General features: G+C 48.2%; 1 protein-coding gene across 3 annotated transcripts in view; it reads left to right on the top strand.

The window, feature by feature from the left end:
- Positions 1-13,809, top strand: part of LOC146204672 (calpain-9-like) — a 119,944-nt gene that overhangs the window by 75,619 nt on the left and 30,516 nt on the right. For all 3 annotated transcript variants that reach the window (XM_084589381.1, XM_084589380.1, XM_084589379.1), the window contains exons 4-9: positions 1,075-1,327; positions 1,773-1,947; positions 2,411-2,488; positions 5,458-5,624; positions 8,595-8,767; positions 9,737-9,897. In XM_084589381.1, coding sequence (XP_084445507.1) covers positions 1,075-1,327; positions 1,773-1,947; positions 2,411-2,488; positions 5,458-5,624; positions 8,595-8,767; positions 9,737-9,897 — 1,007 coding nt within the window. The remainder of the gene's footprint in view (positions 1-1,074; positions 1,328-1,772; positions 1,948-2,410; positions 2,489-5,457; positions 5,625-8,594; positions 8,768-9,736; positions 9,898-13,809) is intronic.

Here is a 13,809-nt window from a genome sequence, read left to right as displayed (position 1 = left end):
TTTTCGATGGAGGTGAAAAGTAAAGCGCCTGTGTACTGTGCAATGTCAGTGCACGTTAAAAAAAACCCCAGGTGGTCGAAATTTCCTGAGCCCTCCACTACAGCGTCTTTCATAGCCTAAGCCGTTTTGGGACGCTAAACCCCATAGACCAAACCAACCAGTGTTTTAGGTCTCTTGGCCTGTCCTAGGCAATAGAGACATGCAATGAACTTTCTATTCGCGTATTTAAAAGACATTGGACATCTCTATAAGCTCTGATTTCGCCTTGCATGTCACCCTCACGCATTTTTTACGCAGTGAACTTTGTAAGCCCATTTGTCGGACTATGCATCTCATCACTTCATGGCATTGCCCGACGATGCACCTTAGTACGCATTTACCAGCCGCATTCTATCTCCCTCTACTTTTACTCCTTTTACACCTCCCTCATTTCGTTTTCCTCTCCCCGATTTCCTTCTCTAAACGCCGGCTAAGTTCTCTGTTTTTTTTTTTTTTTTTTTATTATTAAAACGTTTCTCTCTCTCGCTCTCGAATGAGTGTCCCCTGAGGTGCACAACCAGGCCGGAATGGAGCAAGATGATGTATACGCCTTACGTTTCTGTTTTGCAGCGAGATATTCCTTTACAGCCGGCTTATAAACTTGTACTTCGTTAGACTCTTTTCCCCAAAACATGAATCGGGCTAACTGCATGTGCACTGCAGCTGCAAGTGAACGGGCAAAATATTTTCTTTTGTTCACAAGCTCTGCTCGTCTTTCATTCCGGCCTGGCTGTATGTGGTGTCAAATTTCGCCCTGAGCTAGAAACATATGGTGGTTAAGTTGTGGACGTGATACTTACTCCTCAATATTGCTCTTATTAGTTCGATCATATAAAAGTGATAAACCTGTACAAGGAAAGATGCAAGAAAAAGCGCGTTCCCATCGCTGCTTATAAGGTGTGCATCCCCTGCACAGACAGGTAACGTCTACTATTGTTAGGCTGTTCTCGCGGTTGTCCCCGTGTTGGCCGGCCGCCGGTCACGGGCGCATGTTTCTCCATCATTCTGACCGCCCGAATGCGCGCTTACACGCAGGTGATCGGTGGCTGCTTTCGGCCATCTCGTGCCTCACGAGTACGCCGCGGTTCCTGGACCGCGTGGTGCCCTCCGACCAGGGCTTCGGGCCGGGCTACTGCGGCCTTTTTCGCTTCCGCTTCTGGCGCTTCGGCGAGTGGCACGAGCTGCTCGTGGACGACCGGCTGCCCACGCACCGCGGCCGCCTCTTCTACATGCACTCGGCCGACCCCAGCGAGTTCTGGGCGGCGTTGCTCGAGAAGGCCTACGCCAAGTACGCGCTCGACCCTTTCGTCGACTCATTTTAATAATTTCAGACCAAGAAGCGCTCTCCTGACCCGGGACCCTAAATCATGATATCTTTCATGTATGAAGGGGACTGGTTGTCCACATTGTGCATTCTCTCCCACTGTTTTCGTTCAGCGCGGTAGAACGTAGGGATGAACAGAAGAACCAGCTTTTAAGCGCTGCACAGCCGTCCCTTCATGAGTAAGATTCGTCGGCTTGAAGGGTATAATCTCTGCTAGGACTGACTGAAATAAAACTGCGCGGATCGCTAACAAAGATCTAACAAAGGCGCTGCAGCGGTACGACAAAATGGCGGAAAGTGATACAGCAACGGAAGTTGAGATAGGGCGTCGGGATGGGGCGATGCGAGAAAAAGTGGGACGGGACGCCTTGCGCTTGGCACTTTGGTAACGACTGGGCGCGCGTTCCAGGTTCTATGGCGGCTACGACCAGCTCCAGCTGGGCCATACAGGGCGCGCTCTGCAGGATCTAACGGGTGGCGTGGCGCAGACCTTCCGCATGGCGCATGTAGACCCACCTATGGCCTTCTCCATGGTCTCCAGCGCCGTGCCTCGTTCCACGCTCATGGCCGCCTGCATCATACCGGTGAGGGGATGAGAATGCGCTATACAACCGCACACGCAAACGGCAAGCCGGTGGTTTGCTTTAAAACCTGTCCAAACGTTTGTGAAATGGATGGCGTTTATTCTGATAATTTGCTTTTTGCTCGTTTAACACTTGTGCTGCAGTTTGTAACAGAAGCGCACGGCAAAGCTATTGTCAGCTATTTACTCAGCTGCTGATTGTATATAGGGAGGATGCCTAATGAGTAAAGCTCTCAGATGTTTGACTGTGTCTGTGGATACGAGCATATAGGTTATAGCAAACGGAAACGGCCTGGCCACCGCCCGCTGTGTCACATTTGCGGAGACAAAGGCGGTGAGCTCAGGGAATATCGAGGCAGAAGCATCCAGCGACGTAACAACTTTCCAGCGGAAAGTGCAATCAGTGATAATGCTTCAGGAGATGTGGCATGCCTATTTCACTTTTTTTTTTTCTCCATTTGTAGGATCACCACAAGGGCCCGGCGAGGCTAAATAATGGCTTATACACGCAGCATGCTTACAGCGTGACGGGAATAGCAAAGGTCAGTATTACGCTATCATGACCTTATGTTACCAGGTGAGCCGTCATTCAGTGCACTCTTAAAAGACCTTGTGCTACATTGTCTTAGAGAGAGTTCAATGCGTCTGCGTGCTGTCAGCGCTGCTAGAGACAGTGACGCGAAATCACTTGTTTAATATGTTAGTGTATGCACTCCAAGATTCCACTCCATGTTCGGTGACAGTGGCAGTATCACTGCGATTCTACTTGAAAGAGCCAAGATGGGAAAATGATGAAATTCTAACGTCATGCTTTGCCTATGCTGACCCGCATGGGAAGACTAGCCTTGCAAATTTCATCCCTAGTTGTATTTACATTCGCCCTGGCGTCTCTCATATTAGAGAGGGCCGCAGTGTTGGTCTAGAATTCTATTGCGAGCAGCGCTGTGCTGGGAAATTATTGTTGTTGTCATCGATAGAAAAATGATGCGTACTCACTTCGGGGCATTGGCCAAGGTCAAAGATGCTTAAAAGCTTGTCTAATGAAAAGAACATAAATGCAAATGACTTATTTATACTATGAACACATATATAGGTGATTGGATATGGTATGTGGGCTATATGGGCACAGTTCTGACCGTTTTGTTTGCAATACGGTGTGAAAGCACATTTTGCTATTTCTCTGTCTCGCCCATGGATACACGTAGGAGTTGTGCTAGCCAGCACACAGGTAATACAAAGACGCACCAAGTTGCCTAACTTGTGTATTTTTTTATATTTAAGATAAACTCTCCAATATTTGTGAGTATTTTGAATTAATATTCTAATCGCATATATCCATGAACAAAATTTAACTAACGAATTAAAATTAACGGCAAAATAAAAAAAAGAAACATTTGATCCTCAGGTTGTTGACATCCTGATTCAGCTGTGCTTGTGTGTTTTGGGACGGAGAAGATATTGAGCCCACCGGGATCGGGGTCCACCGGGGACGGGGTCGAGATCTCTCCAGGCGCTGGCGCGCTGGAGTGCCACGGCGCAAAGCACGGTTTGGTTTGGAGTCACCATCACTCGTGTACAGACCCATGCGTGGTCTCTCCATTTACATCATTTTGAATTTTGTTGCTCCGCTGTCATCCTTCATCTCTTTTTTCAAGATGTGGTTGTAACGGCCACGCCGAGTCAGACAGAACGAGCCTTTATCTCCTCACGTCTTGCTTCCTGCCCCACCATTTTACTTATATCTGCAGCTTAAGCACGCCGCTAAAACGCGGAAAAGGTTCCAGAAAAATCCTTTCGTGTTTGAAAATTTTGCCTAATGGTTGCCGTTACGTGGCAACGGCTCCCTAATAAGCAGACAGGCCGATCTTTAGAAAGGCACGAGGCGTCGCTGCGGGCTTACTACCGTTTTTTTGTTTTTGCTATGTTTTCTTTATAAGTGCTGTGCTTCCCTGTAACGAACGTTTTTGCACTTGGTTTTCATTTTTATGTTATCATAATGATAAGTCATCATCACCAGCAGCGACAGCAGCCCAGTTATTCCAACTACGTACTCGACAAAGGCCGACTGATCTCTAATCCGCCCTTTACTGCGCCAGTTGCGGCCACAATATCGCCGCCAATTTTAATTTCGTACCTCCAAATGACTCTCTGCCGCGTCTTGCAATAAACCTCCTTCACCTGTACTACTGTGTTTACATATTTCGCGTTGGCTGCGCCTGGTTATGGCGTGAGGACGGTAATATTCGCTGCGGAGGCTTAGTAGCTATGTCGTTCGGCTGCTGTACCTAAGGTCTCAAATTCGACCCGGTCCACGGTGGATTAATTTGGAAGGAGGCAAAGGGCAAACAATACCTCTGTACTGATGTTTTGATGCACGCTTAAGTACCTTAAGCAGTAAATCTTTTTCGGGGCCTTCCATTACGCTGCGTCTTATATAGAGCATAGATAGCACTAGTCAATGGTACATAACAGCCGCGTGCATCAGAAGCGGTAGCGCGAGAAATTGTGAAACATCTCAACTTCCCGTGGCACCTTGTACCTGATTCGTACTGCTGTTTCATATAGCCGAAGCCTTGATTGCGTTTTTCATGCTTGACCTTTCTCTTTATTATTTTCGATGAAGGCGAAAAGCAATGCGCCCGTGTTCTGCGTGATACCAGTACACGTTAAAGAACCCTAGGTGGTCGAAATTTCGGGCGCCCCCAACTAGGTACGGCGTCTCCCATAACCAGAATCGCTTTTAGACGTTAAACCCCATAAACCAGCGAGGCTGTTTCTTGGGCTAGTTGTTGGAGTTTGCGCATTTTGTCGAAGCCTGAAGCGCGAAAAAGACGGGGCCGCAAGAGAGATACAGGATGAAGCGCTAATTTCGTTTGGACACCTGAATTTTGTTTGGAGCACGGAAGAATATATACAGCAGAAAGTGCTCCAAAAAAAGAGAAATTAGATGAGAATCATCGCACGTTCATGCCATGACAATCGAGGAACGCGATTTCTTTTTCTAACAAATTTACCAGAAAAGTCTTGACGCGTACAGTGGCATTCTTGCGAATCAAACATGTCTCGATTATTTCACGCATGCACCGATTCCTGAACCTTGCCTCAAAATTCAGTTGCAAGTTAGCGCTGCGTCCTGTATCTCTCTCACGTCCCTGTCTTTTTTACGCTACAGGCTTCGAAAAAATGAACCCTTAAACCAACCAGCCAACCACCATTATTATTTTTTTTACGCTTTTTTTTTTTTCTTGGTGCGAGCAGAGCAACCAACCGAATACCTAACTATTCATCCACAAAACTTCAGTTTATCTCTGCTGATGCGTCTGAACGCTGTTTTCTCGGCTAAAACGGCCACTTCGACCATATTGCATTGAACGCGGGGTTAGGTCGAATGAGCCTACAGTGAAGCCTGCATTGGTTTCTCTGAGCCGAGATAACTAGTGTCTCGTGGCAGTTTTGGGCCAAAGCGTTGTGACATGCGCCATGAGTCAGTGGCGAGGCGCTGCACGCGCAGGTACGCGTCAAGCAGGGCGAGGTGACGCTCATCCGGCTGCGCAACCCTTGGGGCCGCGGCGAGTGGAATGGGCCTTGGAGCGACCGATCCTGGGAGTGGGACAGCCTCTCCGAGAGGGACCGACAGCTGCTGGGTCTACGACAGCCACCATCCGACGGGGAGTTCTGGTTGGTCTCCTCCCTCCCTCTCCGACCAAAGAACAGTTCATGCGCATTGCGCAGTTCGAGTGTGCTTTCACTGACGAGTTCGACGTTCCCAACAATAGCTTTGTTCAAGCCGCTGGGCCCTTTCTGATCAAGTACCGAAGAGACCGTACTTAACTTTTTCGATAGAGGTCACTTGCAAGTTAATACTTCGTCCGTGCACTTTCTGATTCAGTGGCGTAAAGGTTTGGGCTATCTGGTGTGGCATGCTTTGGGAGAAATGGCGTGACTGGGAAAGACGTAGGCTAAGTGAGAAAACACACACGCAAGTGCCAAACTTAAGCATTAATGCCTGCCTTCTTAACGCCAAAAATTTTACATGGCGACATGCCCCTGAACCTGCTCAAGTAACAAAATCAGCACCAAGTGGAGCCAAGACAATAAGCAACGTATGCCACCATGCTTGAGCAATAAAACTACCAAACCCCAGCTATGTGCAAGAACAACTGAAAACGAAAAGAAAAACTCATCAATGAGAGTCAACATATTCAGGAAGGAGAACTGAGCAGACGGATGATGTCTCATAATCACTAGCAGCTTGCCTTTGGAAATTAGCGAGCTCGCAGAAAAAGGCCATGGGAACCGCACTGGAAAATTAGAGAAGCAAACAAAGAACATGACGCCCAAAACGCCAACAACTAAAAACCAACAATTACCTAAGGATGTGAAGTCTAAAATACCGATGAACATGAAATCTAAAACGCCAACAACCAATGAATATGAAGTATAAAACACCAACAATTACATGGCTAGAGATGAAATTTAAAAACCACCGAAAATCAGACAATCAAAAAAATTTACAAGGGTTCAACGTTGCTGGACCAAATATTGAGCGAAAGCATTAGCTGCGGGTGACCGAGCGTCCTTCTTCTTCTCTTTTTCTTCTTCCTCAGCCCACATATAAAGCCCAGCTTTAACCAAGCCGCATGAAAGTGCCTTAGTGGCCTATAGGGGTAGCGTGAATGCCAGGGTCCTAGCAGGCTGATTTGATTGAGCTCCTACCAGCCCATCTCTCGCTTTTGCGTCACGTGGGGTGTGACGTCACGCGCTGCGCCGTGGCTACGACCGCGCTACGCCGACCGCTTGAGTTGGTAGCCCAGATCTCACCCTAGTGTCACGTGGGGTGTGACGTCACAGCGTCACGTGGGTGCGGCCGCGCTACGTCGACCGCTTGAGTTGGTAGCCCAGCTCTCACCCTAGTGTCACGTGGGATGTAACGTCACAGCGTCACGTGAGTGCGGCCTCGCCATGCTGAAGGCTCGAAACCTAGAGTAGTATTGCTTTCGCAATAAAAACGTGAAGGCTCGAAAAAGCCAGACCAACGGGACAAAAGCGATAAAGGTAAATGACAGACAAGGAGGGAAACTAAAAAACGAAAAGCTAGAAACACCCGGCCTGAGCCGTGTCACGGAAAGCTCAACTCTGGCTGTGCCTGCCACCCCGAGAGCGCATACAGAGAGTCAATATGGACATGTATAAATTTTTGGCGTTCGCCAAAACTTCGCAGCCAGGCATCAAATTTGAAATTTGGAGCTGGTGCACGTGTTTCTCACTTGGTCCACGTCTTTCCCCTTCCGGCTATTTCTATCACAGTTTTCTCATTCCTCTCGCGTTTTTCTCGCTATTAGTTTTCATAGATGGCATGCTCAACGGTCTGCACTACTGAACTTCATAGTGCCGCTCTCCACGGCATTACTAGTGGCCCCTTTCATCCTCATTAGGCGGTGCTACTGTGCTGCTACTGATGCGGCTGCCGAGTGGATCTTCGTTAGGCCCATAGCACGGCGTCTTGAGGTGGCATCTATATATGTCCTAGCGACAGTCAATACGGACTTTTTCAGGTGATCCAAACAACTTCGTCGTTAAGGGTAGGGCTAGAGAGAGTGAGACAGGCAGACAGAGATGTCTACGCACATGTTTCTAGCAGTTATTAAAAGCTCGACCTAACAGGTGGTTTTGAAACGTTAGCAAACGATTATTGCAAATTTGAGGGAAACATACTGAAGCCGTGGCGCCCGTTTATGGTATACAGGATGTTCCAGTTAAAATAGATCGAGATAAGAAAAAAACGTTATTCCGAACTTAAAACCAAGGGAAAGTTTTTAGGATTTACATAACGCACAGGTTTGCATTGCGCTTAATTTAATAAATAATCGCCGTTATGTATTAATATTTTGAATGTGTATTTTTGAACAGTTCAGTTCAGTTCAGTCGTTCAGTCGTGTCCGACTCTTCGTGATCCTATGCACCATATCACGACACGCTTTCCGGTCTCTCACTATCTTCCTAACATCACATAACTTCATCTGCAGTGCCCCGAGGATGCCATCTAACCACCGCGTTCGCTGCCTACCCCTTCTCCGGTGACCCTCAACCTTTCACAACATCAAATCTTTCTCCAGCGACTCCTCTCTTCTCATCAGATGACCGAAGTAGCTGAGCTTTAACTTTAGAATTTGACCCTCCAATAAGCAGTCAGGGTTTATGGTCGACAATATCGACTGAATGAACGCACAGGTGTAAATTGGAAAGTTGTCGAGCCACGAAAATATTCTGGCCCACGGAAAAAAATGAAGGCCCGATATGATTTAAAAAATGCCATGTGATGATGTGCTCCGTGCACTCGAATACATCGTGATTACAGCATTCTCATCCACGGCCTGTCGAAGCGCCGTCAGATCCGCGCTTCTGGGCACTATCCGCGACGGGGCTTCGCGTTGCTGCCGGTTCCGCGATAAGCGCCAGCGGCTGCTGCCGGCTAAGACTACCTCGTAGGAAGCGCCTGGGTCGGATTCATGGGGTTCGACAACTATCCAATACACAGCTAAGCGTTTGAAGCCGTATCTAAAAAAAAAAAAAAAAAAAGATTGAGCGCTGCTGGCGCACATGGTACCAAGGGCAGAATGGCACAGTCATCGCTTTGCTCCTTTATAGGATGTCTTTTGAAGACTTCACGTTGAACTTTACGCACCTGGACCTGGTGCACATTGGACCGGATGACTGGATGCAGGAGTCGGCGCTTCACAGCAAGAAGCCCTGGCGTGCCGTGCTGGCTAGGCGTCGCTGGAGAGCGGGCTACAACGCCGGAGGGGGACCCAACCACCCAGGTAAGTGGCCGCCTCTCGATTCGCCAGACTGCTTGTCTAGTAAAGGTAGAAAAATCCCGCCGTTATAAGGGAATAAGCAGATAGGTGGCCTGTAAGAGCCTTTATGGAAGTGCATTCTATGCTACATGAATCGTTACTGTTGCTGTGCACGGCTATGACCGGCGTCGAGCATCACAAAATGCGATATCTAAACGAAAATGTCTTCACGCGTGCTCTATATAATCGATCGAGCAAGAAGTGCGAAAGTATTCGAGGTCAGCTGGGCTAGCTTAGCCTGCCCGGCCGCGTGCAGCAACACGGGGTCTGTAAGTCCGTCCTGATTTTAAATAAGCCTAACAGCCCGATTGCAGGAGCACCTATCACATGCGTGTCGATATTCCTGATGCATTAAAACATCCATTTAGGACAGCACAATCCGGTGCAGTTCCCGACGAATAAGTCATAATTATCTTTCTCTCTCGGAAAACATGGGCAATATTTGCTATGAAACTAATTATTTTATAGCAAAAAGATAGTAACGAATCGCTTTTTTTTTTCGGAACACCTCCGCGTGAACACGATGCTAACGATAAATTTAAATCTTTAATTTTTAACACGAGCTGTTATACCATGCAGTGCAGCACAAGCTCATAAAATGTAATACTTATGCTTTTTACAACAGAAGAATGAAGCAGCGAATGACGCTCAAAGAAGGCCCTCCAGCCAATAGCATCGACCGACTGTTACGACGTCACGCTCAATCCCCTTGCACTCGCTAGTGTGACACCGTGCGGGCTTTGAGGTGCAAGGGGATGAAAAACAAATGGGATTAATTAACAGCGGCATTACGACATTGATTGGAGTGCCACCGCTGAGCGTCATTTTCCGCTTCTTTCTTGAGCTGTATACTTAATCTCCTAGCCTGCTTTTCGGTAGGGTAGACATTGCGAGTCTCTTTTTTTTTTATTTTTGTTTTTGTCTTCCCTGCAGAAACGACGGGCTGCAATCCGCAGTTTCATGTGCAAATTCCCAAGACGAGCTCAAGCAAATGTCACATGGTGGTCTCCGTGACGCAGCAGTACGTCACAGACGCTCTGCGAGACGGCGGAAAGAGGCCGACGCTACACCCTGTCGGTTTCGCCATATACGAGGTGAGACCCAGCGCGAGCGCTTCGAGGAGTAGCGCTATATAGTGCAGTAGAAAATAGTGGCGCCTGAATCGATTTTTTTGCTTGATAGCTGCCGTGAAATCTCTGGTCTTCAGAACTTTGGTATAAAGCGATGAAGTTGCGATCATGCTTTCTTACCAAAGGGAAATTTCTTGCCGAAAGAAAGCGTGGATGATTTGCTGTCCTTAACATCATGCACTGCATTAGACCTTAGAATGCATCTGCTAGGGGAGGTTAAGGCCCTGTGAGAAAGCTGCAGTAATGTGATGCGTTTGTCACAACACAGGGTTTAGAATAAGGGACCTGAACTTTGGGACTCCAAATGACGTCGCGCATAAAAGACTTAGGGCACGGAGAAACTTAGAAAAATGCCAGAGGTTAAACAAGAGCGGCGGAGCGGGAAATAATACAGCGCCTGAACTGAATTCATCGCCTTTTTCTGCAAACCAGTTAAGCGGATCTAATAGAGCTGTGCGAATATCTGAAAATTCCGAATAGCGCACCTGATATTCATGTATTAGTGCTGCGTCTTTTAGAAGTAGACAAGTTAGCACCGTACCACGTAGCCGTCGCTGGAGCTTCAGTGTCAGACTATTGCCCATTTCGTAAGATTATTCGCAAAAATATTCGGTTCGGTATAGGGAAGCCGCTATACTATTCTTATTCTATTCTGTTCGGAAGAAATAACTATTCGCTAACCCCCAGTGTCTAAGTCTTAAGTACGAAAAATGGCGAACTCCCCGCTGTTCATGATGACTTATGATAGCCTGGTAATAATTTGGACATGATTCTTAAACAATAGTCACAGTCAACCTCGGCGTTGAAAGCAGAACTACGCACGAAACAAATTGCAGGAAAGGAGTGCTGTGCTGAAGGGTATCTCATTTTTGCTTCGGCACATGTCCTCTTTGACACCGCGATTGAGGTGTTCACCCAGAAGTGCGAAACCATTTCTCACTACCTGCACCACGAAAGCAGCGCTGAGTGAAAGAAGACACTCAGTGTTGACGCATGCACTGCTCCAGCGGCAGTGCGGCAAGTATAGCCCCCGTGAAAAGTATACGGCCCAAAGGGTTTTATTTTAAGCTTCCTAAACATTTGGCACTTCAAAGGTTTGGAGGATTGAAGACACGAGGTCCTTTTCCTTCTAATAGAATAGGGTCGCTGAGAAGCGAACCCTTTGGGCCGTATATTTTTGACGGGGGCTGTACGTAGGCCCCAGGGGGAGACCCCGCTTCAGTTAGTTTCAAATTTGTATTGTCCTTCGGTTTGGCGCCGTGTTCTCCTTGCGTCGATCCGCAACGGGCACTAAAAGCATTTCATGCTTGAAACATTGGCAGTAAAAGCTATATCTAGCGGCTGGAATGAAGCGCGCGCCGCCACCGCCGCCGCTCCAGTTCGTCTTTGTAACAAGGTAACTTCCCCATTTCACCACGTCGGGCTTCCCAGTGGTGTAGTTTGAACAAACGGTGGAAAAGGCAGAAATACAAGAGGAAGTCACAATACATATTGCGCACCTCACAATGTAAGCAGAACGGTATACGCGCAAACTTTGGCCCTACGGAATTGGAAGCAGCTCTGCAACTCATCGCAGAGTGCTCTTAGCGCTTGGAAAACATGAGCTTCACTGTGCCACATGATAGATGCTACCAAATCCAAGGCGCAAAATAACACGACCATCAACTGCATCACCGAGACCTACCAATGTGGTGATGCCACTGTACTAACCAGGTTTGAAGAACGCCACATAGATACCTTTATCCGTACAGTGAGCCAAGCCGAATAACATGGGTCCGAAAATGCCAAGCTAGACCACTCCACATCAAAGAGGAGGTCTACGCCCGCCAAGAACACGGCACAGGGCGAGGACCGCATGGGAAACGCGACCATCCGAAACCTGTGGCCGAAACAAGTCGAGCGTAGGAACGAGCGTAAGAAACCGGCTCAGTTTTCACAGAGTGGAAGAACACTGAGAAAGTGGTGGTTTCAAAGCTGGGGGAGACAGCTATACGGCTCATTTCTTTAACATTTTGTCTCGACCAACTAAAAACATTAATCATCCAAATCTGGCTCCGGGATTCTGATTTGATGCCCCAGACAATGTTCGGATTCCGTACAGGGCCATCCACGCATGAACTCTCCACTACTGATGGAGTAAATCTTGCGCACAGTACCTAAATATTCGAGAATACTGGATCTCCAGCCTAGCGCTTTACCAATTGCGCCACGCCCCGGATCGTGAAAGGCTGTTCATAATTCCCCTTGTCTACCTGAGGATGATAGCGGAATCCTGCGAGTGGCAGATACTGCGCCTTTCCTTCCCTGTAAACGAATTATAGAACGCCGGTGAACTTTAATGCGCTCAATGAAATGCTGGTTGTGTTCGACAAGGGGCGCGCGATGTACCGTCACGACAGGTCACGACGTCACCAGGCGATTCATGCATATACGAAGCTGACCCCGCCGGGCGTCCGATCCAGGCGTCCGTGCGCCGCCTTTCATTTGCCGCTTCCTCGAACGCCGCAACACACAGCAAACAGAAGCAGACCCAGATGTCTGGGAGGCGTTAGTACAGCAGGCATCAGCGGTGTTTGAAATTGATTCACAGGATAGAAAAGGCGCAGTATCTGTCACAATTCTCCGCGGACGCAGCATGTATAACGCCGTAAAGAAAGGGAGTAAGGTGGGAGTGAAAAAAGAGATGGAGATAGAAGCGCCGTAGTGGAGGGCTGATCCAGCGTGCTATAATGAATTTCGCCTCATCGCACTTTCGTGGTCCAAAGTGCCCTCTAGAATTTTTTGTCTTAGGTATAAACTTTAGGGCAGCTTTTCTTAGTGTGAGCAATGACGCCGTCCTTAGTGGACTAAGCTACTTAGGCAGTGGCAAACGCATCCAAGCCTACTTCAAAGCCTTTCTAACAAATCACACTGGAACGAAGAGGGTATAGGCGACCTTCAAAGGCACTGTCATATCGCCCCTTGTGTTCAATATAGCCGATGGCTGCCAACCACAGGGGCTCGGCAGTATTGATGGCATTAGGCTTGCTCGTAACACCAACGATATCCCGCTCTGGACTAGGAGGGAAGATCGACCAGCTACGAGCAGCACCAACCTTGCCATCCAGTACGAACTATTGTGCGGACCTTTTTTTTTGCTCCATAGAAACGTCGGAGGTGATACGCATCCATCAACTCCGATACAACACACCACACCTGGACCTTGACCTGGGGGATAGGACAATACCAGAAGTGAACGCCTTAAATTAAGAGTTCTGGGAGTGCGGCTGAAATCAAACCGTCGAACAGAGCACACCATCAGGCTCCTATCAATCAAAACAGCCAAAGTGGCGCGTGATATGCCGCGTCGGCAGTCGAAGACGGGAACTAAAAAAGCAAGCATTCTCGAATTAGTACGAGCTTCACGAGCTCCTCCCATTCAAGAACTCCTCGAAGGGAAAAAACGACCTATTGAGCATCATTTTATTGAAAGCGTGCACCTCCGTGGTCAAATGAATCCCCTGGCCGTATTCACTTCCTTCGCTGTGCACAAGGAAGCCCAATATTTGAACCATAAAGAATGCCTTATGCAGACGTCTGCAGAAGGCGCCTAATCCTCCAGGCTCGGGCATAAGAGTGGGATCTGCAAGATAAAGGAGACCGTTGACGTCCCTGATCACCTGCGATGCGACATGCACAGCCTCACCCATCCCGCGGCACATGTATCCACAACTCCACCAAGTCGAGAAAGGCACGGGAATGCACCACTGAACTTTGTGCCAGAAATCCAAAATACACCTACGTAGACGTACTTGGCCAGTTACCCGAACCATACTCCGACGGTGACAGCAGTCATCGACTGTACTTACCAGGAGCTTTCCAGTGCCGTCCTCAGCA

The sequence above is a fragment of the Amblyomma maculatum genome, chromosome 1, assembly GCF_055883805.1.
Source record: "Amblyomma maculatum isolate TAMU_Amacu chromosome 1, ASM5588380v1, whole genome shotgun sequence".
NCBI lineage: Eukaryota > Metazoa > Arthropoda > Arachnida > Ixodida > Ixodidae > Amblyomma > Amblyomma maculatum.
The sequence above is the reverse complement of the archived record's forward strand: the minus strand, read 5'-3'. Positions and strand labels throughout refer to the sequence as shown.